General features: G+C 38.6%; 4 protein-coding genes across 5 annotated transcripts; 2 read left to right on the forward strand and 2 right to left on the reverse strand.

Annotated features, from left to right (window-relative positions):
• Positions 1-1814: 1814 nt before the first annotated feature.
• Positions 1815-4534, reverse strand: LOC108565631 (kelch domain-containing protein 10 homolog). Its single transcript, XM_017925188.1, has 4 exons — positions 3986-4534; positions 3711-3922; positions 3430-3653; positions 1815-2627 (listed from the first exon to the last, which is right to left on the reverse strand). Exons 1-4 carry the CDS (start codon positions 4379-4381, stop codon positions 2197-2199), a joined length of 1263 nt encoding a protein of 420 aa, XP_017780677.1. The 5' UTR covers positions 4382-4534; the 3' UTR covers positions 1815-2196.
• Positions 4535-5150: 616 nt separating this feature from the next.
• Positions 5151-7445, forward strand: LOC108565633 (pre-mRNA-processing factor 19). The gene is made up of 6 exons (XM_017925192.1): positions 5151-5234; positions 5441-5859; positions 5924-6118; positions 6175-6697; positions 6766-6970; positions 7035-7445. The coding sequence occupies exons 1-6, from the start codon at positions 5216-5218 to the stop codon at positions 7177-7179; spliced, it is 1506 nt and encodes a 501-aa protein (XP_017780681.1). The 5' UTR covers positions 5151-5215; the 3' UTR covers positions 7180-7445.
• LOC108565634 (rRNA methyltransferase 3, mitochondrial) lies at positions 7202-9341 on the reverse strand. The gene is made up of 4 exons (XM_017925193.1): positions 9031-9341; positions 8192-8657; positions 7982-8134; positions 7202-7932 (listed from the first exon to the last, which is right to left on the reverse strand). Exons 1-4 carry the CDS (start codon positions 9175-9177, stop codon positions 7454-7456), a joined length of 1245 nt encoding a protein of 414 aa, XP_017780682.1. The 5' UTR covers positions 9178-9341; the 3' UTR covers positions 7202-7453.
• Positions 9342-9526: 185 nt separating this feature from the next.
• LOC108565632 (eIF-2-alpha kinase activator GCN1) lies at positions 9527-20781 on the forward strand. Of its 2 annotated transcripts, XM_017925189.1 has the most exons (23): positions 9527-9726; positions 9812-9914; positions 9998-10193; positions 11209-11389; positions 11559-11708; positions 11769-12398; positions 12493-12814; positions 12943-13181; positions 13465-13740; positions 13799-13977; positions 14041-14251; positions 14307-14895; positions 15018-15297; positions 15361-16478; positions 16543-16722; positions 16837-17611; positions 17671-18325; positions 18381-18623; positions 18683-19300; positions 19356-19761; positions 19831-20084; positions 20149-20370; positions 20429-20781. In XM_017925189.1, exons 1-23 carry the CDS (start codon positions 9712-9714, stop codon positions 20555-20557), a joined length of 7971 nt encoding a protein of 2656 aa, XP_017780678.1. In that variant the 5' UTR covers positions 9527-9711; the 3' UTR covers positions 20558-20781. The 2 variants fall into 2 exon arrangements, with proteins under 2 accessions (XP_017780678.1, XP_017780679.1); XM_017925190.1 differs by lacking the exons at positions 9527-9726; positions 9812-9914; positions 9998-10193; positions 11209-11389; positions 11559-11708 and having other exon boundaries at positions 12319-12398; positions 12463-12814.
• The last annotated feature ends 2376 nt before the right edge of the window (positions 20782-23157 follow it).

The following is a 23157-nucleotide window of genomic DNA, read 5'->3' on the forward strand; positions in this document are numbered from 1 at the left end:
ACAAATAACGAACACGTAACAATGTATAATATAAACAATGTTCATACGCACATATCCTTTCTAATAACGCTCATTCTACTTTGAACTATGAGTAATCAACAGGCTTAATTATGTTATTCAAATATAGTGAATTTAGCGCTTTAGCAAGAAAACCTTGATTTAATCCAAGAACGGATGAAGTTCAATCATTCTGAATATATTTGGATTAATTGTATAACATTTTTCTAATAAGACACAAAAAAACAGTGATAAATTTTGCATCACAAATAAGAGAAAACAAATAAATTAACTTATTTTTTTTAGGAAAACGAAAAGAGAAAAATTTAGTTTATAATTAATTAGTAGGTATAATTTGAAATAAAATTCAACAATTCAATTGAAAATTTTCGAATTTTAAAATAAGTTTAATTACAAAATTAAATTAAATTTCAGACTAATAACAGTTTTAATTAAAATCATGAATTTATAAATTATCAAATTTTATCTGTGTTTAAACATGAAATATGTTAAATAATTATCGTTAAAAATAACGTTTGCGTAAATGTTATATTTCCACGACTTTTAAAGAATGTTTTAAAACCAATTTCATATAAATGAAATATTTATGAATTGATAAATAAGAATGATATGAAATCATACATTACATGTTCAATTTTTTTTGTAAGCATTAAATTACAGTTATCATTGTAAAATGAATACGTTTGTATCAATTACATAAAGTTATAATAATTTTTGCAAGAAAAACAAATATATTTTTTTTTGTAATAATTACATGCGCACACGAAATCCAGTTGCATAACATTATTTGCATGTTTCGTGTGTTTTTTTTTTCAATTAGCGTTTGTTTGAAAACATTAATTTTATAATTTTTCATATTTAGTCAAATAAAAAAATGATATTTTTGATTGCATAAGCAAGGATGTTTTATTATGAATAATTTTGTTATATCATTACGTAACGTTATTTTGTTTCTGAAATATGGCGATTTTTCGTTCATTTGTTAAACTACTCGTTTTATATAATTATTCGGTAAAAACAGATTATCATTACATAATCGAATATATAAATTAAAGATAATACTATTGCCTTTCCAACAGATCTATTGCCAGCTTTGAGATGATCATCGTTTTACTCCAATCAGCTTTTAAAGTAGAGCAATAAAATACGTATTGGAAAATGCAACCTCTTCATTTTCATCTAATTACTCCATAACGGCACACGCTAATTACATCATCGAATATGTAAATTAAAGACAAAACTTTGGCCTTTCCAATGAGTTCTTCTGCAATCAATTGTTAAATTTGAAAATAACGTAAATATCTTTAATTATGTAATATATTTTATTGATTCATCATTATCACAGTTCAATTGAAATGTAGTTCAAAAGTAAAGTGTCTATTCTATTGTTGTGCAATGCAACCTCTTCATTTTCATCTAATTACTCCATAACGGCATAACGCTAATTACATCATCGAATATGTAAATTAAAGACAATACTTTGGCCTTTCAAATGAGCCTACTACCATAGTTGTAGTCTTTACCGTTCTTCTGCAATCAATTGTTAAATTTGAAAATAACATAAATATCTTTAATAATGTAATATATTTTATTGATTCATCATTATCACAGTTCAATTGAAATGTAGTTCAAAAGTAAAGTGTCTATTCTATTGTTGTGCAATTCATTTGACCTACTTTCATTTTCCTGAAGATTCACACAATGCTTGGCTTGTCTATAAAACGTAGGAAATGAATATAGGTAAGTGTTATAAATAGACGCAAATGATGAGCGAAGTTAAATAAAACAACGATACGTTTGTCTCTCGATTAAATGTATTTATGTAAAGTTTGCAATTCTTTGTAATAATAATGATAATAGCTTAAGTGGACACATTTAAAAGGTTCGGAATAACAAACAAGAAGAAAAAATATGTACATGCACATCGGCGTCTGCAAAATACGAATCGAGTACAAATGAATTCCGTAACGATCGCACAATTAAGCTGATAAAGAGTTGAAACGTAAAAAGAATTGTATACGTATGTGTGTATATATATAAAATGCGAATGATTTAGTGTATAGAAGAATTAATTTAATGTATTAAATAGGGAAAAAAAAACATATAATAATTTCCGTGTGTATAGAAGAATTAAATGAAAGTAATGAAATAAGATGTATTTGAACTACTTCTTTTCAATCAATCCAAGCGCTTCAGGAAGCTCCTGGGATATCCCTGATTGAGCAATGTGAGCCGATCGCAATCTGCGATATCGGGTTTGTAGAAGAGTAGTGCCTCCCAGCACATCTCGCTCAGTTTTGGTATGCACAGCCATGTCGAATGCACCAGATTGTGTCGTTTCAGGTCACCGTTGATGTAGATCCCACCGAAGTTGTACAGTTTTCCTTCTGGAGTGACGGCCGAGGAGTGGAAGTACGTGGGATAGGGTAGGACGCACGATGGTATCAGGGACCACTGAAAGGTGTCCAGGTTCAGTCGCCAAAGGTCGTAGAAGACGTCTTCCCCGTCATAACCGCCGCTTATGAACACGTTCAAACTGCCGTCGATCTTCAATTGCACTAATCCGTGGCATCTCCTCGGCGCAGGTATGCCGCCTCCTACATCTAAAACTGATAAATTACTTTGGTTTAGTACCACCTATAAACTTTGTAACCTAATTTACTTATATCTACTTATATTTACTTTGCTAAGCAACAAAATTACCATAGAAACTGAATTATTAACAGAAACTTGAAATAGGAAAGCCAATGCGTACACAAACGTTAATCGGATGATAAATTCCCACATAAATGCATGCATTTTTCATACTTAGATATCACTTATTCACTCGAACGTACAAGACATTCATACGAACGTACAAGACATTCATACAAACGTACAAGACATTCATACGAGCGTACAAGACATTCATACCAACGTACAAGACATTCATACGAACGTACAAAACATTCATATGAACGTACAAGACATTCATACGAACGTACAAGACATTCATACATACGTACAAGACATTCATACGAACGTACAAGACATTCATTCATACGTACAAGACATTCATACGAACGTACAAGACATTCATACGAACGTACAATACATTCATACGAACATATATTAAAAACTGATTGAATATTTAACATTAAAGTTATTAACAAAACTCTTTGTTCAATTAAATGGTTTAAAGATTTAGCATTTAATTTAAATCTTGTGCCCTATAATATAGTACTTACGAACGTACAAGACATTCATAAGAACGTACAAGACATTCATACGAACGTACAAGACATTCATACGAACGTACATTAAAAACTAAATATTGAACATTAAAGTTATTAACAAAACTCATTGTTCAATCAAATGGTTTAAAGATTTAGCATTTAATTTAAATCTTGTGCCCTATAATAAAGTACTTACATTTGGGATCAGGTTTTGACTTGACTATATCCCATGTTTTCTGCTTGATATCAAAGGCTGGCACTCTTTTAAAATCGAATGCCATTTCAGCTGTTCCACCTCCCAAAATAAAGATGTACCTTCCATTGAAGGCCACCTCATGCCTGTATCTACCCAAAGGTTCAGAATCATTCCTTCCTTGGCATATATAAACGTTCTCCCAAACATTTGTCTTCATATCTAACCTGAAATGCCATCAAATTATATAATTGGATTAAACAATGAATCTTGGACATCACTACCTATGTACATCACAAGTATAAGTAAACCCATTTGTTCCACCAATGGTATACAAGTAATTATCATTGCAGACCAGAGCCTGTCCATACTGAGGTAGTGGCACTTGACCAGTGGTCAGGATCTCACACATCTTACTTTTTATATCATTCAATGATATTATATACAATTGATTGCTGCACCTCTGGCCAAAAGGAGTGCCTGTGCCACCATAAACCTAAAATAAAATGAAATTAGTTTCACAATTATTCAACAATCTGTTTTTTTTTTTTTGTAATACCAGTAAATAATCCCCATGTCTGATGATAGCATTTGAGGCAAGCTCTTTTGGAAAACTCCTTGACTTTTCGAATGGCACCCACTCCTTCTTTGCAATATTGAATTTCCATAGTTCCTGGAACAGTGGAAATGTGCTGACAGAGAACTCCTCCACGCTCTGATTTCCCTGAATCTTTGGGTTGTAACCTCCGAACGAATACAGATGACATGTGTCTGCAACAACCCTGTGTCCTGACCGTGGGAATGGCCATTTGGTCATGTCCTCATCCGGCTCCAGTTCCTCATACTTGAACACTTTGAATTTGTACAGCTTCTTCCTTTCTTCCTTACCCTTCATAATTGATTTCATCAAATCCATGATCTTTATTAGAACTAGGATTAGTATATTGAAGAACATTCATTATTTTTTGGTTATTTGCTGATCACAGAAATTTGCCAATTCATATTATTTATGTAATTTCACTTTTCTTTATACTATTTGTCAATATTGGGACGATCTTACAACATACACAAATTATCGAATCCTGTTGCCAGCTCCTCCCATGCACTTAGCAAAATCTACAAAACAAAAAACACTGAATGAAACATCATACAGATATATAGAACAGATTTTAAAGCACCACAGAGAATTAATGGTTTTTAGAACAAAACGATTCAACTAGAATTTCCTAAAATTATCTTTATTTTGTTTAGTTTTTTAAATTCGTTTATTCCATCTGGCAACCGAGCTACAACTTTAGTGATGTAACAAATGCATTCTCGATTCGCTCACATCTTTCAATTCATACCCAGATTCAAATATAAGACAAGGACAATTTCACTTTCATCTCGTCTGTATGTTCTTCATCTCTATCTAATAATCACCCATCCTTTACTCTTAAATTTTAAATTTTCAAGTCAAATCATAAGTATTTATCCAAAACATTGCATAATTGTCAGTAAAAAGGACAAAAGTATAACAATTTACATAGATTTGGTAAAATTAAACTTGAAAAACGTTGGCATTACTTATATAATAATTATTATTGAATATGATTCTATCAAATGATTTATGTAATTATGAATACTCTATATGTGCTCATAATAAGATATATAAATAAAATTTGAGTAAATGTAGGACAATAATAAAACATTTTTAGTTTCTTGAAGTTGGTGATCTGCGTGTTCTTAAGAAGTTGGTAATTTGTGTGATTGTGGGAAACAGTTTAGTTTAGGCATTGTTAATTACAAAATGGCGTTGTGTTGTGCGAGTAAGTTGAATTTTTCTGTTCTTCTCTATGAAATTATCAAATAAATTTATGTTATGAGTGAAATAATATGTGTACCTTATGCATAAGCATCGAAGTTTCGTGTCCTTAGCTCTTAGATAGTGGCACCGGCGACGTAACTGTTTGCACCTAACCTCTCCAATGCTACATGTTGACAAACAATTTTTGATGCCATATCTGTATTTCAGTTTCCAACGAAGTTCCCGAGCATCCGGTGGTGTCCCCATCCTCTGGGGCGATATTCGAGAAGAGGATCATTGAAAAATACATCCTAGAGAATGGCATAGATCCAATAAGTGGAAAAGAGTTGACCCCGGAAGAACTTATTGACATTAAGACACCACCGATTGTTAAACCAAAACCTCCAAGTGCAACCAGTATACCAGCTACTTTGAAGCTGCTTCAGGACGAGTGGGATGCTGTTATGCTGTACAGTTTCACACAAAGACAACAACTGCAGACGGCCAGACAAGAACTCAGCCATGCTCTGTATCAACATGATGCTGCATGCAGAGTCATCGCCAGATTGAACAAGGAAGTTACTGCAGCCAGGGAAGCTTTGGCCACATTGAAACCACAGGCAGGCATTACAAATGTCCCACAACCTGTAAGTTTTGAAATTATTAATAATTTGTATGGATTTTAATTTCTTTTCTCAATGTTTGTTTTAGGCTGTTGCAGTGGAAGCAGGCGGTGTAGCAAATCAACCGACAGAACAAGCGGGTATGAGTCCGGAGGTCATTCAGAAACTTCAAGACAAAGCTACGATTCTTACACAAGAGCGCAAAAGGCGCGGAAGGACAGTACCGGAAGATCTTGTCACTCAAGAGGTTTTGCGTTCGTTCAGGACACTGGCGTCTCATCCCGTAATGAAACATCTCGCATTCAATATTTCTTTAAACTAATGTATTATTCATTTCAGAGTTTACATTCTGCCAGTGTACCTGGTATATTAGCGTTAGATATAAACCCGTCAGACACCAGTAAGATTTTAACGGGAGGCAATGACAGGAATGCGACAGTCTTTAACAAGGATACGGAACAGGTGGTTTGCATTTTGAAGGGACACACGAAGAAGGTCACGAAAGTTATATATCATCCTGACGAGGATATCGTAATCACTGCGTCTCCGGACTCGACGATTCGCATTTGGAATGTGCCCACCTCGCAGACAACACTTCTTCTACGTTCGCACGAAAACGCTGTAACAGGTCTATCACTTCATCCCACCGGAGACTACATCCTGTCCACATCCGAGGATCAGCATTGGGCCTTCTCTGATATCCGCACAGGTCGTCTGCTAACCAAAGTTGCAGATCAATCTAATGTTGCATTGACGACGGCACAATTCCATCCTGACGGTCTCATCTTCGGCACCGGCACCGCAGATTCACAGGTGAAAATCTGGGATCTCAAAGAACAAAGCAACGTTGCTAATTTCACAGGTAACATTATTCAATATTTGTACAAATGTATTTCCAATATCGCAAACTATTAATAATTTATTATTTAGGTCATTCCGGTGCCATAACATCAATCTCGTTCTCCGAGAACGGTTATTACCTAGCGACGGCCGCGGATGATGCATGCGTCAAGTTATGGGATTTGCGTAAACTGAAGAATTTCAAGACTCTACAATTGGACGAAGGTTACCAGATCAAGGATCTGTGCTTCGATCAAAGCGGCACTTACTTGGCTGTAGCCGGAACAGACATCAGGTAAACTCATACACACCTTCAAATCTTATTATATTTTTGTTACTAATGTTTTTATTCTTTGCAGAGTATATTTATGCAAGCAATGGCAGGAATTGAAGGTATTCAACGATCACACAGCCGCGGCAACCGGCGTCAGGTTCGGAAAGCATGCTCATTACTTGGCTTCGACATCAATGGATCGCACATTGAAATTGTACGGTCTCGAGTAAAACTAGTATTCGTCTCTTATTATTTTTTTTTTTCATATTTTTTTTTGTCAAAATAATTAAGTGAGAATGTTTATACGATTATTATTTCTCCCCCTCGTCGTTTGTTTCTTATATTAGTCTATTTTTTATGTACAAAATTAATGTTAATTTCAAATCCACCCCCAACCCAAGCATCTTGTATTTGCGAAATTTCAGCAAGTATTTATTTGAAAAAAAAGTGTAAAAGAAAAAAAAATTCAAACTTGAATAATACTTATTATTTTTTATATCTTATTTACAAATATCTCAGACCCAAACTAACGTCCAACTCTTTTCCGATGTCCGCTTTTTGTGTGGTGGTATTGAATTGCCGCTTGATCTCGAAACTGATGATGCCGAAGGCGGTGCCTGTGTTCAAACTCTCCACGCCGTTCTCTAACGGGATGTTCAAACGAATCCCATTGGTCTTTGCGGCCAAAGAGTACGCCCCTTGGCTGATACCTTCAGTTTCTCCGCCCACGATCAGCACGTTCTCATTGGTTTGCGAAAAGTTCGAACTGTAGTACGGAACTATAGGTATTCCTTTCACTAAATTCATCAAATCCTCGTGACCATCACCCGTTACCACATTGTTATCGGCTATGAAGACCTTGACTGTCGCATCGCTCAATTTTCCGCTGATTTGTTGGAAATCTTGTTTGCTGTGTATCTGCAACCGGAAGTGACTACCAGCCGCCGTGCGTGTAACCTTAGAATCCCATAAATTAACGCATCCTGCAATTAGTTAACGTTAAAATCAATTAGTTAAAGACAGTTAAATTACCTTTCGTTAAGAAGACTCGTTTACAGCCTAAGGCAGCTGAAGTCCTGAGAATCGCTCCTAAATTACCAGGCTCACGAACGTTATCGCAGATCACAGTCAAAGGTATCGTGTTCTTCGCTTCGAACTTGTCCACTTCCGGCGTCTTGAACACTCCTAGAATCCTTGAATTTAACTATTTATTTTTTTTTGATCGACTTCTGGTTAACCTACCCATAATACCAGGAGACGTGGTCAGGGTGGACCACATCTGCATTTCTCTGTACGGCATTTTGTAGATTTGGGCGCCGCTATTTGGTAGATGTTTCTTCAGGTAATCCAGTTCCTCCGGTCGCGTGAAGATCAGGTACTTTAATTTGCTTCCAGTCTCGAGGGCTTCTCTAATCAACCTTTTCCCCTCCAGCAGGATAAGATCCTGCTTCGCCTTCTCCTTCTTCGACTTTAACGTTGTTAATAACGTACCGACGCGCGGATCGTTATTAGCCATCTTCGTATACACGACTTTACCGCTCGCATCTATTATAGTTTCCAACATATCCATGGAAGGTACTTCTTTTTTAGGTTTCGCGTACTTCTTTTTCTGACTCTTCATTTCATGATGCTCCAGCTCATCCATATCTACTGTAGTCACCTCCTTTCTAAAATTCATCCTTGCTCCATCTCTTATTTCATCTTGCTTCTAAAAAGTAAATGTTTCTAATTAGATCTTTGCTTTTAAGTACCAACAACAAGAGTTTTTAAACATTTACTCTGATACTTTGTATTTCCACAAAAGTAGGTAGACTATGTCATTTGTTCAATAAATTATAAAATTATTACGTAACTTTTATATAATGCGATACTTGCCAAGTAGCTTGTACTTGTCTTGTACAAGTACTTGTCAAGTATCGCGTATAATGTACGCACCTTTACATATACCGAATTTTTAAATTATTGAAATTAGAACTACTTATATAACAATTGAAATAGTTTCTAACTATTAGTAAATTATAATTGTAATAGGCTCATTTCAAATAAAGTTTAAATTATGGGATAAAACTGAAAGTACTTGCATTTCTTGGTTGGAATTCTGGATGTTCTTCTGAATCCAAAACCCTTAAGGGTCTGCGTCCGGCCCATCTGGCATAATTAGAAACCTGCAGTTTGTTGAATTGCGGCGAGACGAGTCTCTGAAGACCGGTTTTAATTAAAAACGACATGCCGAAAGTAAATTTAAATTTCTCATTGACTATAAAAGATTCATTTGAGGTTAAACTTTAAAGTAAATTAGTAAACAAGGAATAAGCATGTCGCATCAGTGCAGCCAAACTAGAGCGTTATCAATTGGGGAATTCTTTCAATTGGACTCTGAAAATTTCTATAAAATATCATGAATTATATGATTATACAAAAGAATAATGGTTATTCGTGTGTTACGAATGGAAATTTATAGGTTTTAGGTGAATTTCGTAATGTTATGAAACGTTATTTAATGTAAATGCGGTAACAACGCGTTACCAACAGTTTTTTCAAATCAGGGGAATTAATTATCCAATTAATTAGAAAAATCTCTAAGAAATTATCCACGTAACAATTTCGCATGACTTAATTGCAGTTTTAATTTCGCTGCGATTTGTAATTCTTCAATTGCTGCAATTGGATAAAGGGGAATATCCTGAAAATTAGTGATCAGCTCACGTCAACTTGACAAACTGTCAAAGTTTTTTTAGCCCCGTATGAAGCTCACTTGAAAAATGGCAGATTCAGAGGTAATTATTTGTCACGTGTATTGGATTTTCCCGGCGATTATCTCCCGATTTCCTACCTTTTTCTCACCGGATTTCCGTTTTTCAGTTATCCCGCGCACTTAAGGATCTGCCCTACAGACTCCAAACGTCCAGTCTGAAGGAACGCAAAGAGGTTATACAGAATGTCATAGCTGTGCTCCAGAATCCTGGTAAGGGTTTTTTTTTTTCATTGCAGTTCTTGTATAATACGTCGAAGGTGGGACTGTTTTCAACTGTCTGCTTGTTGTTTTAGGTATCACTGAAAATGTGGTCAAAGGTGTTTGCAAGATTGTACAGAGTGTGCTGCCCAGGTACAGAGATAATCCATCGCATCGAAGCATAAGGAATCTGTGCTCAGAACTGGTGAAACATCATCCACAATGGACCTTAAACAATCTTACACAAGTTATATTGGATGTAGGCATGCAGCACAAGAATCTGGTTGCTACGTAAGTTATTTTCATTCTTATTAGATTCCAATGAGATTATCATTTCCTACTTTCAATTGAACTTTACTATAACAAATCCAATTCAAATCTTTGCTGCTAATTAAGATGGATTTACTAATTTTACTGTATAAACTATCATCGTTTGTTATTTTCTTTTAACATTAACATTTTTTATTTAATATTCTTATTAGATTCCCATTAGTTTATCATTCCCTACTTTAAATTGAACTTTGCTGTAAGAAATCCAATTGGAATCATTGACATGCCTAATTTTCTTTTTAATTTCACTGCATAAACTATCACCATTTGTTATTTTGTTAAGAGAATGCTTACATATGGTTATCATAGAAAACAAACACAAATTTAATTTTTTCTATCTAAACTTCTTTACAAGGTGTCTATTTTATAACAAAATACAATTAATAATTAATTCATCTAATTAAATGCATTTGGCAAGATCCGCTTTTGCTTTATTATCAAATAAGATAAGCAAACAACAAAAAAAGATGAAATATTAACATGTATGTTATCTCGTTATGTTTGTTAATATTGCAAGGATCTTGCAGGATTATGTTAGAACACCAATTGCAAATGCAGCTTTCCACATTAACGTTCATTTCCGCTTTTCAAATATTGATAAAAGCTTATCTAATCATTGTTATCTCCAATTGTAGTGTTAACAGAGTGTCTTGCTTCCTAACTTTGTTTCTATTAGTTTGACATGTTAAACATGTTAAAGTAATGACAATGTTAATTGGTTTTTGTTTCAATAAATAAATGTGTATCAAAAGTTAATTCTGCTGACATTTCTTTAATCATATCTCAAGTTATCAGTTGAAGGAATGTTAGTCTGTATGTGATTGCTAGTGTATTATGGATGTGTACGTCTTCGGTTATACTCTTTCGAGCGTCGTCTCGATGTTGGACTATTTCCTTCAGTTAACATACATGCATCTGATATACGTGATCGTGTGGTACTTCATCTACTTCATCGTGTACTTCAAATGATTTGCAGTGCGAACACGGCGCAGACCTGCCTCTACACCCTGCAGCTTTCCTGCGATCTGATGGGAAAGATGTACACGACGGACACGACGCACTCTCACACCAAGGATTTGGTCGAAGCCCAGATGTACCTGGTTTCGGGAATCCTTGCATCCGGAGTCCAAAAGAAAATCAGAAGAGCTTCAATGGCGGTAATTTCAATTTTTCATCCGTTTTATCATATGTCGAAGACTGCAATATTCATCTTCTATACGATAGGAGATGATTCACGATGTAGAACTCTTCTAATTATGATTCTTATTGCTTTGTATATGCATATGGTTTTGAAATTATGTTATTTATTCGTTTTCTTTTAATTAGGTTACAGAAACTTTCATCGCTGTACCGGAATGCAAGAAATACTACTTGGAGACAGTAAAATCATTCGAACCGACCCGTTTTGTACCTATTTTTGGAGCATTCCTCTGCAAACTGCTGGAGGATAAACCTGATCTTCTCGTCGAATACATTGTAATTGATCTGCAATTGTTTCGATTAACGGATTTGCAATTAACACTTTTCATTTTTTAGCCAGGATTCTTGGATGCATTTATCAAGAGCATGGTCAGCGTTAAGGTGAAGCCCGATAAGGCGCATATCATTGGCTGCTATCCGCTGCTGAAGATCACAACTCACGAACAGTTCAAAGGATCTTTACTGCCGGCTTTGCAGAAGTCTATGCTACGTAGCCCTGAAGTTATCTTGGAGTGCGTGGGTTTGGTTATCACTGGTCTCAATCTGGACCTCAGTCCTTACGCCATGGATTTGGGGAAGAGCCTCATAGCTAATCTCCATTCTAAGGACGACACGGCAAGGCGGGAGTCTGCAGACGCATGTCGGAGGTTGGCGAAGCAGATCTGCGATTTGGCAGCAGTCGAAGCTCTGCTCAAGCAAACCTTTGCAGTGTTCAATGGCTCCGATGGAAAGTTAACGGTCCTCGAGCATAAGATGAGTGTTTTAGAGGGCGCCGGCAATTTCAGCTACAACAAAATCTTCGGGGAAAACGCGCTGAAGGCTGCCTCGACTGCTGTAGACCACTTCGCCAAGGCTCTCGAGATCGAGGTCCACGAGAAAGTCCTCTGCTACGCCCTCGAGATGCTCTCGCTGTGGACGTGCAAGTTCGATAAGGTTTTGCCCAAGAGACTGCTGGATTGCTTCAAGGTGGAAACTTTAGTTTTGTTTTTCTCTCTCTCCCTTTTGCAAATTTTCTTTTTTTTTTTTGTAGAAGTAATCTGTAATAATTCTGGTTGTTTAGAATGGTATGAGCTCGAAGACTTCTACGCCTTTGGTGAGGACGACGAATATCCAATGCATGCTGGCATCGTTCCAAGAATCTTCGATCGGACAAGCAGCACCTCTTGTACCCATCCTCCTCAAGACCATCGAGAAGGCTGTTTCTCAGCCGTTGCTGGCTGCTGCTGTCACGGAGGGTCTTTACGCTGCGAATATGGTGTTAAAGGTTCTGGCGTCGCAGGGAGAGAAGGAGAACAATCTGCAGGTGCTGTGGAATGCCGTTAGCGACGTTGAAAAGCAACTATTCATCTCCGATAAATTCCTTGCCGGTGCTTCCGAAGAATGTGAGTAACAAAAATTTCTTATAAAATTAGTCAACTGAACTAGTTATGTCCTTAGATTCATATTAAATTAAAGTTGAAATTATAAAATAATACTATTCAGAAATGTAATTCTAAATTTAATATTTCAGCTTTGGTTATGGTGATGCAATTGTGTGAGCATATGCTTATCGAATATCCTAGTAGGATCAGCGGGAAAACGCAACCCTTCCACAAGGCAATTTTGAAGTGTCTCTGCTATAAGAACTACGAGACTCGCAAGAGGTGTATTTCAATGCTGAAGAGGATAGTTTCTGGTTTAGGAGGAACACAGATCGCTCACGATTTGCTGCACGAATTTGCAGTCATGTTGGAATCCTCCTCATTTTCGGTAAGTGAATTTTAATATATTTTCAATATATTCCTAATTAACATTGATTTACACACAATTGTTTTGGAAATACCGAATAGTTACATTGTTTAACTATTTGAGGGGCAGTGGGACACGCATTTGTATAAGCCTAGGGATGAATTTTGATAGTCCATCCTATGTTGATTCAGTTAACGAAGTTGTCTGTCTCTGTTGTCTAGAAATTTAGGAATTTCTAGACTTGCAAAGAGTTAAATATTAATTAGACTTGTCATGTATTTGATGTATGTGTTATTAATTTTAGACTAAAAGCGAAGCAGGTGAAATTGTGGAGTTGTCGCCTCATATTGTGATGGAATGCATCACGACTTTGTGTTCTGCCAGTAACCTGAGCGTCGATGATGCCCAGATGTTGGCTTTGGCAGCTTTGCTTCCAGCCCATCATCCATCGGTGGTGCAGATAGCGCCTGAGCTCTGGTCGAAAGTGGTCAAGTTTATGAAACTCGATCCGTCTGAGTTTACCATCAAAAATTATAAACAACTCCAGACCATTTTACACGACAATTATACAGTTTCAGAAGTGAGTATTATTTGCATGTCTTGTATTTGTAAATGTTATTAATTATGTATTTTGTTAGAGTTACGAGAACGCTCTATCGACGATTGCGCAATTTAACGGCCCAGCTTTTATACCGAGACTGGTTGAAAGTGCTATAGCCGATCTTAAAGACGAAGCCTTGCTGAAGGTGACCAAAGACGATTACTTCACATACCTGACACCGGAAGGGGAGCTTTACGATAAAAGTGTTATTCCAGGGTACGATTATTGTCTTATGCGTTTGCATGTTTAATTGTAAACATTTCTTTATATTGTTTGCAGGGACGAATCTAACAATGAGTTGAATATGAAGCGTGAGAGCAAAGCTTACAGTTTCAAAGAGCAGCAGGAAGAGTTACAGCTCCGAAGAGAGTTGGAGGAGAAGAAGAGAAGAGAGGGTAAACTGAAGGCGCCTCAGCTAACGCCGAAGCAGTTGGAAGCCATCAAGAATCAGAAGGTGAAAGAGCAAGCTATTAGAGAGGATTTGACAAAGGTATGTTATAAATTCTGTAATTTTGTTAACTGTTTTCTAACTGAATTTGTTGTAGATGAATGCTAAAGTGGAGAAGATAGTGTCGGCAATTCGCGCTGTAGCTAAGGGAAATCCTCAACAATTATCTTATCATTACAAGGATTTGATTCCCGTTCTTCTAACTTATTGCAAATCTCCATTGGCGGCTCCTCAGTTAACAGATTTGTTCGTTAGCTTGAGGGAGACTGTCTTCGAAGGACGGCGTCTTCTCCTGTCGGATGTCATCGCACACGTTACATTGCGTTTGCTGAAGCCGCAATGCGATTTATCTTCATGTTGGGAGGAAGAAGACCTAACGAAGGCTATGATTAGGACTATCGAGATCATCCACAAAGAGACTGTTAAGAAGCACGATGCCGATGAACACGATCAAGCGATGAGGAGTCACTTTGATGCTCCTGCTTTCGCTTATATTTTCCCGTTGATTAAAGCTTGTCTGACTTCCAAGCAGGCCAAGAAGGACGAAAATATTATTCACGTGGGTCTGCAGATCATATCCGAGCACGCTAAAATGCGCGGAAGGATTGCCGACGAGGACAACGATGTCTTCCATCCGAAGCTGTTGCCTAGAAAGAACATGTTCGAGTTGCTCATCGATTTGATCAGTAAGCATATTTCTATAAATGTAGCAAGTTATTATATTACTGGATGACATTAATATTGCATCATGATATCAATTAGCTATATTTTTATGTTTAGATATGATTATAAATTTTGTTTCTTATAGGTTCTACATCTGGTAGAATCCAAAGCCAAGCAGTTGCCACCCTTCTGGACGTGGCGTCTTCAGCTAGCGGGGCTCCAACGTGTTCCGTGGCCACTTTGGATGAGATTTCAGTGCTAATGAGTGCGTTGCAGAGCCCTGCCAGCGTGGTAAGGGATTCTGCCTTACGGGGTTTGACAATTATTAAGAGTTCCATCCCAACATACGAAATTAATTACGATGAAGCTGTTACTATCAGCAAGAGGATCTGGATTTCTAAGTTTGACGTTGATGAAGCGAATAGGTAAATTTGAGATATTTTATTTTTGTATTTCCTATTATTTATTGATTGATGATTGTCCATCAGGGATTTGGCTAATAAACTTTGGGAGGATGCAAACTTGTCCTTCCCGGCGGATCTGAACGAGGAATTGATCCGTGACATCGAACACCCAGTAGAGTGCATCCAGGTGTCCGCCGCTGAAGCTCTTGCCGTCTTAATCACGGACAACAAGCATTACGTAGCGCCGCTTCTTCAGAGGCTCATGAAGTTGTATAGGCAGCGCTTAACAATGATTCCACCCAAGGTGGATGAATTCGGAAGGGAAGTGGAGAAATCCATCGACACGTGGTCGCCGCGTCGCGGTGTTGCTTTGGCCTTGACTCAGTTGGCTCCGCTTTTAGATTACGACGTTATCGGCACTTTGGTAGAGTTCTTCGTCTCAACATCATTGGCAGATAGAAAGGAGAACGTACGCAAGGAGATGCTCAACGCATGCCTTAAAGTTGTAGATCTGCACGGCAAGGACACCGTGTCTACGCTTCTGCCCGTCTTCGAGAACTTTATGGACAGATCATCAAAATCCGCTTCTTACGATCACGTCAAACAGGCAGTGGTTATCCTGATGGGATCCCTTGCCAGGCATTTGGAAAAGGACGACGCCAGGATCAAGCCTATCGTGCAGCGACTCATACAAGCCCTATCAACGCCTTCTCAACAGGTGCAGGAAGCGGTGGCCAATTGTCTGCCACATCTAGTGCCCTGCGTCAAGGAGGAGGCGCCCGGTTACATCAACAAGGTGCTTCACCAGCTCCTTAAGGGCGACAAGTACGGTGATAGAAAGGGAGCTGCGTATGGACTTGCCGGTCTGGTTAAAGGCATGGGCATCTTAGCGCTCAAGCAGCTGGACATCATGACCAAATTGACGGAGGCCATCCAGGACAAAAACAACTACAAGCATCGTGAAGGTGCACTGTTCGCTTTCGAAATGCTCTTCCAGATGTTGGGAAAACTCTTCGAGCCCTACATAGTGCACGTGCTGCCCCATCTGCTCCTGTGCTTTGGCGATACCAGTCAGTACGTGAGAAACGCCACCGACGATACCGCAAAAGTTGTCATGAGCAAACTCTCCGGGCACGGTGTGAAATTGGTTTTACCATCGTTATTAGCTGCGCTCGAAGACGACTCCTGGAGAACCAAGACCGGTATGTGATATGCAAATAGCAACAATCATTTCCTAATACTAAAGTATTGTGTTTTTCTTTCTAGGTTCCGTTGAGCTTTTAGGGGCTATGGCTTATTGTGCCCCAAAACAATTGTCCTCTTGTCTTCCGAGTATTGTTCCTAAATTGATAGAAGTGCTTAGTGATTCACACATGAAAGTTCAAGAATCTGGAGCCGAAGCTCTCCGAGTTATTGGCTCTGTTATTCGAAATCCCGAAATTCAAGGTATACTTATTTCCAAAATATCACTTAATTAGTCAAATTTGAAAAACTGAAGTAGTTATGGAAAGTGTCTTAATATAGTCAGTTATATTAATAGTTTTCTTTGTTTGTTTTCAGCAATTGTACCTGTGTTGCTACTGGCTTTGCAGGATCCTTCGCACAAGACGTCTGCGTGTCTTCAAACTCTGTTGGACACGCAATTCGTGCATTTCATCGATGCTCCATCTTTAGCTCTTATCATGCCTGTGGTCCAAAGAGCATTCATGGACAGATCGACTGAGACACGTAAGATGGCCGCACAGATCATTGGAAATATGTACTCCTTGACAGATCAGAAAGATCTGATGCCATATCTACCAACCATTATTCCGGGTCTTAAGACCTCTCTGTTAGATCCGGTGCCGGAGGTGAGGAGCGTTAGCGCTAGAGCTTTAGGAGCGATGGTCCGAGGCATGGGAGAGTCCAGTTTCGAAGACCTGCTACCATGGCTGATGCAGACACTCACTTCCGAGAGCAGCTCCGTCGACAGATCAGGAGCTGCCCAAGGCCTGTCCGAGGTCGTAGGCGGCCTCGGCGTAGAGAAGCTTCATAAGCTGATGCCCGAAATCATCGCAACTGCTGAGCGCACCGACATAGCACCGCATGTTAAGGACGGCTACATCATGATGTTCATCTACATGCCTGTAGTGTTCCAGTCCGAGTTCACACCTTACATAGGTCAGATCATCAATCCTATCTTGAAGGCGTTGGCCGACGAGAACGAGTACGTGCGTGACACGGCCCTTAAGGCCGGACAGAGGATCGTCACGCTGTACGCAGATTCCGCCATCCTCCTTTTACTTCCCGAGCTCGAACGTGGCTTATTCGATGATAACTGGAGGATCCGTTACAGGTAAAATTTGTTTGTTTTTCATTTATTCTTTTTTTTTATTCATTTATTTCCTTTTTCAGTTCTGTGCAACTGTTGGGAGATCTGCTGTACAGGATATCCGGTGTGACCGGAAAAATGAGCACAGAAACGGCCAGCGAAGACGACAACTTCGGTACAGAACAATCCCATTTGGCCATCATTTCATCGTTGGGCGATGAGAGGCGCAACAGGGTGTTAGCTGGCCTGTACATGGGTCGCTCCGATGTCGCTCTGATGGTGAGACAAGCAGCACTGCACGTATGGAAGGTCGTAGTTACAAACACGCCGAGGACGCTCCGGGAGATCCTGCCGACGTTATTCGGTCTCCTCTTGGGTTGTCTTGCGAGCGACAGTTACGACAAGAGGCAAGTGGCCGCTAGAACTTTGGGTGATTTGGTGCGAAAACTAGGAGAAAGAGTGTTACCCGAGATCATACCGATCCTGGAGCGCGGTTTGCAGTCGGAGAGAGCGGACCAGAGGCAAGGAGTTTGCATTGGTTTATCAGAGATCATGGCGTCAACATCCAGAGAAATGGTACTGACGTTCGTCAATTCGCTGGTGCCGACAGTGCGAAAGGCCCTTTGCGATCCGCTGCCGGAGGTGCGAGAAGCTGCGGCGAAGACTTTCGACAGCCTCCATTCCACTGTGGGAACCAAAGCGCTGGATGATATCTTACCATCGATGCTTAACCAATTGGTAAATAATTATATCGAAGTGATGCGAAGATGTACTTATTATTGTTGTTTTGCAGAACAACGCTGACGCCGAGTTGGCCGAATGGACTTTGGACGGTCTCCGGCAAGTGATGGCTATTAAATCGCGTGTAGTTTTACCGTATTTGGTGCCTCAATTGACCGCACCACCTGCAAACACCAAAGCCCTCTCTATCCTGGCTTCCGTCGCCGGAGATTCCCTGAACAAATACCTTCCGAAGATTTTGCCAGCCTTGCAAACGGCTTTGGCCTCATCCAATGGAACACAAGATGAGACTCAGGTATGAGTTTCGTTTTAAAATTTGCTTCAAAAATCAATTTCAAGTTTTATTATTCGCAGCAATTGGAGTATTGTCAAGCTGTTATTCTCTCCGTCGTCGATGATGCTGGAATTCGCACGGTCATCGACACCCTCCTGGAAAGCACCAAGCACGAATCGGCGGATCAGAGGAGGGCCGCAGCGACTTTGCTGTGCGCCTTCTGCGCCAATTCCAGGGCTCAATACATATCGCATGTACCTCAATTGTATAGAGGTTTGATTCATCTGTGCATCGATACCAACAAGGAGGTGCTGCAGATGACCTGGGAGGCGTTGAACGCCATCACCAAATCTCTGGATGCCAAGCAGCAGTCGACGTACGTGTCTGACGTGCGGCAGGCGGTGCGCTATGCTGTTTACGATATTAAGGGTTCGAGTGATCTTCTGCCAGGCTTCTGCCTTCCCAAGGGCATCGCTCCTATTCTCCCGATATTCCGCGAAGCTATCCTCAACGGGGATGGAGACGAGAAGGAAGCTGCGGCTCAAGGCTTAGGGGAGGTCATCAAGTTGACGAGCGCTCCTGCATTGCAATCGAGCGTCGTCGCTATAACCGGTCCGCTCATCAGGATATTGGGCGACCGGTTCAATCCCAACGTGAAAACAGCAGTCCTCGAAACGTTGGCTATACTCTTAGCTAAGGTGAAATCTTGCATCTAACTTTAAACGAGATTATAATTTCTAATAATGTGTTTAGGTTGGAGTCATGCTCAAGCAGTTCTTGCCACAGCTGCAAACTACATTCGTGAAAGCTCTTAACGATACCAATCGGGTGGTGCGCCTGAAATCTGCCAACGCTCTCAGCTATCTGATACTCATCCACCAACGTCCGGATCCGCTCTTCACCGAGTTGCATAATTCCATCAAAAACACCGACGATGTTTCCATTAGGGAAACAACGTTGCATGCACTGCGTGGAATCATTTCACCAGCCGGTGATAAGATGACGGAAGTTATTAGGAAGCAGATTCATCAGACTTTGGTTGGAATGATGGGTCATCAGGAGGACGTGACCAGGGCGTGCGCTTCCGGTTGTTTAGGAGCACTTTGCAAATACCTATCACCGGAACAGTTGGCTGCGACATTATCGGAACATCTGTTGTGTAAGTCTTTTCCTGTTTGATGTTGCATAAGAAAATCATAAAACATATATGTGATTTAATAATTTACAGGTGATGACATTAACGCCGAATGGACCTTGCGTCACGGCCGTAGCGCGGCCCTTGCTGTGACCTTGAAGGAATGCCCGGAGATCATCTGGGATGACAAATTTAAGCCCAAGGTGGAGAAGACGTTGCTGAGCCTTTTGGCCGCCGATAAGGTTCAAATCACCATGACCGGTATCAGATCTTGCGGTTACCTGCTTCAATACCTGATGTCCAATGGTCACCCTCTGCCGTTGAACGTTATCGGTCCATTCGTCAAGGTATACTATTATTGAAAAAAATCGGTATAGAAGTGTTTGAAAAATACATGTATTTTTTTTTCAGACTATGAACAACAGCAATAATGAAGTGAAGCAATTGCTCGCTAGAGTGTGCATCCATCTGGCTAAGAACATACCATCGGAGAAAATGGCTCCAGAACTGCTGAGGTTGCTGTTGCCGATGCTGGTGAACGGCACCAAAGAGAAGAACAGTTATGTAAAGGCTAACTCCGAACTGGCATTGATCGCGGTCCTAAAGCTGAAGGAAGGCGATGAAGTCAGTCAGGTATGTTTAAAATGACCAAATCTTTCCAATCCAACGAATTGACGAATTTCGTTTGTAGAAATGCCTGAACATCTTGGATTTGGGAGCAAGGGAATCGCTGTCCGATGTGGTCAGTAAGGTACTGAAGAAGATCCTGCATCAGCCAGAGGGCAAGGAAGAGGAGCTGGACGATACGCTATTGACTTGATCATACTGGTTTAGAAACGGACTGAATTCTACGTGTACCCGTTTGATCCCCTTCATTTTAATATGTATTTACGTGTATCCTGTGTACATTTATTACGTTGATAGTTTTAATAATTGGAGATATTTTGATACTACTTTGTCGTCCCTTCGTGATTCTGTTTGGTGCGAACGTTCCATTTTCGACTCATCCCCATTGTGTAATAAATGTTATATAAATATAAACAATCGGCATAGATTATTATTCCATACCTATATTTCTATCCTAACAATTTTAACAAAATTTCTCACAAAGTGTAATCAACCAAACATACACACGTGTATATTTGATTAAAAACATTGAAAAAAGTTTAAAAATTTCAATAATTTTCTGGATATTTCAAATTTGAAATATTGATGTTAGAATTTTTCAGCGTGCTCGTTCAAAAAGTAACGGTCTCCAGCTTGTTGAATTATGTAATTATTCTTCGTGGTTATCCAGATATTAATGAAAAAGTGAAGATGCTTCTTTTATAAATCAATATCATAAGAGGGAAACATCACTAGTTGAAAATCGGTGGCAATCACAAGCCCGACAACCGAAATACCGTCAATCAAAATCTCGACGTTCGAAATGCCGACTGTATCGAAATCCCGACTATATCGAAATCCCGACAACCATAATCCCGACTATATTAAAATCCCGACAACCATAATCCCGATTGTATCAAAATCCGGACTATATTAAAATCCCGACTATATCGAAAATGTCTACAATAAAATGTTTAAATTATTCCGGAGCGTAGTGACTTTTAAATTGTTATTAATAATAACAATTAATAATCTAATTGTATTTAATGTTAAATCTTATTATGAATATTTCAACAAAATCAAATAAATTAATTTTGTTATTAATAATGAAAGTGCAGCACAAGGTGACTTCGCTCCGACATAATTTATAAATGTTATTGTAAAATTTTCGATATAGTCGGGATTATGGTTGTCGAGATTTTGATATAGTCGGGATTTCGATACAGTCGGGATTATGGTTGTCGAGATTTTGATATTGTCCGGATTTCGAACGTCGGGATTTCGATACAGTCGAGATTTCAATAGACGGTCTTTCGGTTGTCGGGCTTGCGATATAGACCCGTAGAAAATAATTTACAAGCAGAATAATATATTTTATCTCTAGACTTTGAATATATTTACCATCTTTGGTTTCTCATCTTTGTTCAAATATAATTAAAGCAAGCATCTACTTTGACTAATTTGCACGGTATCACGCTCAAAAAAGCATTCAGAGCCAAGCTGATATTGCTCGAAAGTCATATGAATGAATGTAATTTTTCTCATTTCACGTGCTGTGAAAAATTTAGTACAGAAACTGACGAAAGATTTCCCACCATATTTGCTGTAAAAGTAATCGCGGATTTAAAACTAGAATTTCAAAAGCGTTTTTCTGATCTTGACATAATTTCAAGGGAAATTCGGCTGTTTCAAAATCCAAATGACTGCAACGTTGGCGACGTTTCAAGTCAGTTTCAAATGGAAATAATTGAACTTCAAGCTAGCGATCAAATCAAGAACAAATACAAGGAAGGAAACTTGATCGATATTTACAAATTTTTGGACGCAAAATAGTTTCCAAATTTAAAGCAATTGGCTGGTAAATTTATTTCTATGTATGGCACTACCTATATGTGCGAACAAACTTTTTCCAGGATGAAGTATCTGAAATCTAAATATAGGGCAAATTTATCGGATGATCATTTGCAATCATTGCTAATTATTGGTGTTTCCGATTTGAATCCCAACTTTGAAGAAACTCTCCAGGAACAAACCCAGTTCCACCATTCCCATTAAAAATTGCATGAAATAATTTTATAATAATATAATTTAGACAAGTTTGTTTAGTATTGTTATATCTGTAATTTACTATAAAAAATAAAATTCAATGCTGCTTTACTTGTAATAAGGTTTTTTAATTCACATATTTACAATGCTTGACACTACTAAATGTACAAATGGATACACATTAAATCGATCCATCATTGTGTTGTGTCCAACTATTATTATTACAATTATTATTGTTAATATAGTGTATTAACTAGAGACATCCACAGCGTCTCTTTGTCCCCTTACTGTATAAACATATACATAAGCATAAAAGAACTTCCACCTTGACTCCGATTCGGTACACTCAAATCCTTATATAAATAAACACATAATAATCTTTCCCTTTGCAATCGTAATCATCGATCCTCTTCTTCAAATAAACAAATGCAAAGGAATTTGTCCCGGTCTTATAATAAACAAAACCACCAAGGTTGAATTCTAACACCACTGAAAGAATCTTTTTCACATATCAAGTGAACGCATTTACAAAAGGCAACAATACTTTGTTTTATATTTACACAGTTGTGTTCATAAAAGAATGTATCTGTTATTCATAGCAAAATATATATTTGGGGGATTTACATATTCGATTTTTACATCGTGCGGATATTTTCGATTTCGGTCGTGTGAAAATAAGACAAATAAGTTTTGGCGTTTTGGAGGCCCTTTGATTTCAAAGGTACGCCTACTGTGCCAATTCGGTAACGCGCCAACTGGTTGCGTCCC

The sequence above is a fragment of the Nicrophorus vespilloides genome, unplaced genomic scaffold (genome assembly GCF_001412225.1).
Source record: "Nicrophorus vespilloides isolate i.1.1-1 unplaced genomic scaffold, Nicve_v1.0, whole genome shotgun sequence".
NCBI classification, from domain to species: domain Eukaryota; kingdom Metazoa; phylum Arthropoda; class Insecta; order Coleoptera; family Silphidae; genus Nicrophorus; species Nicrophorus vespilloides.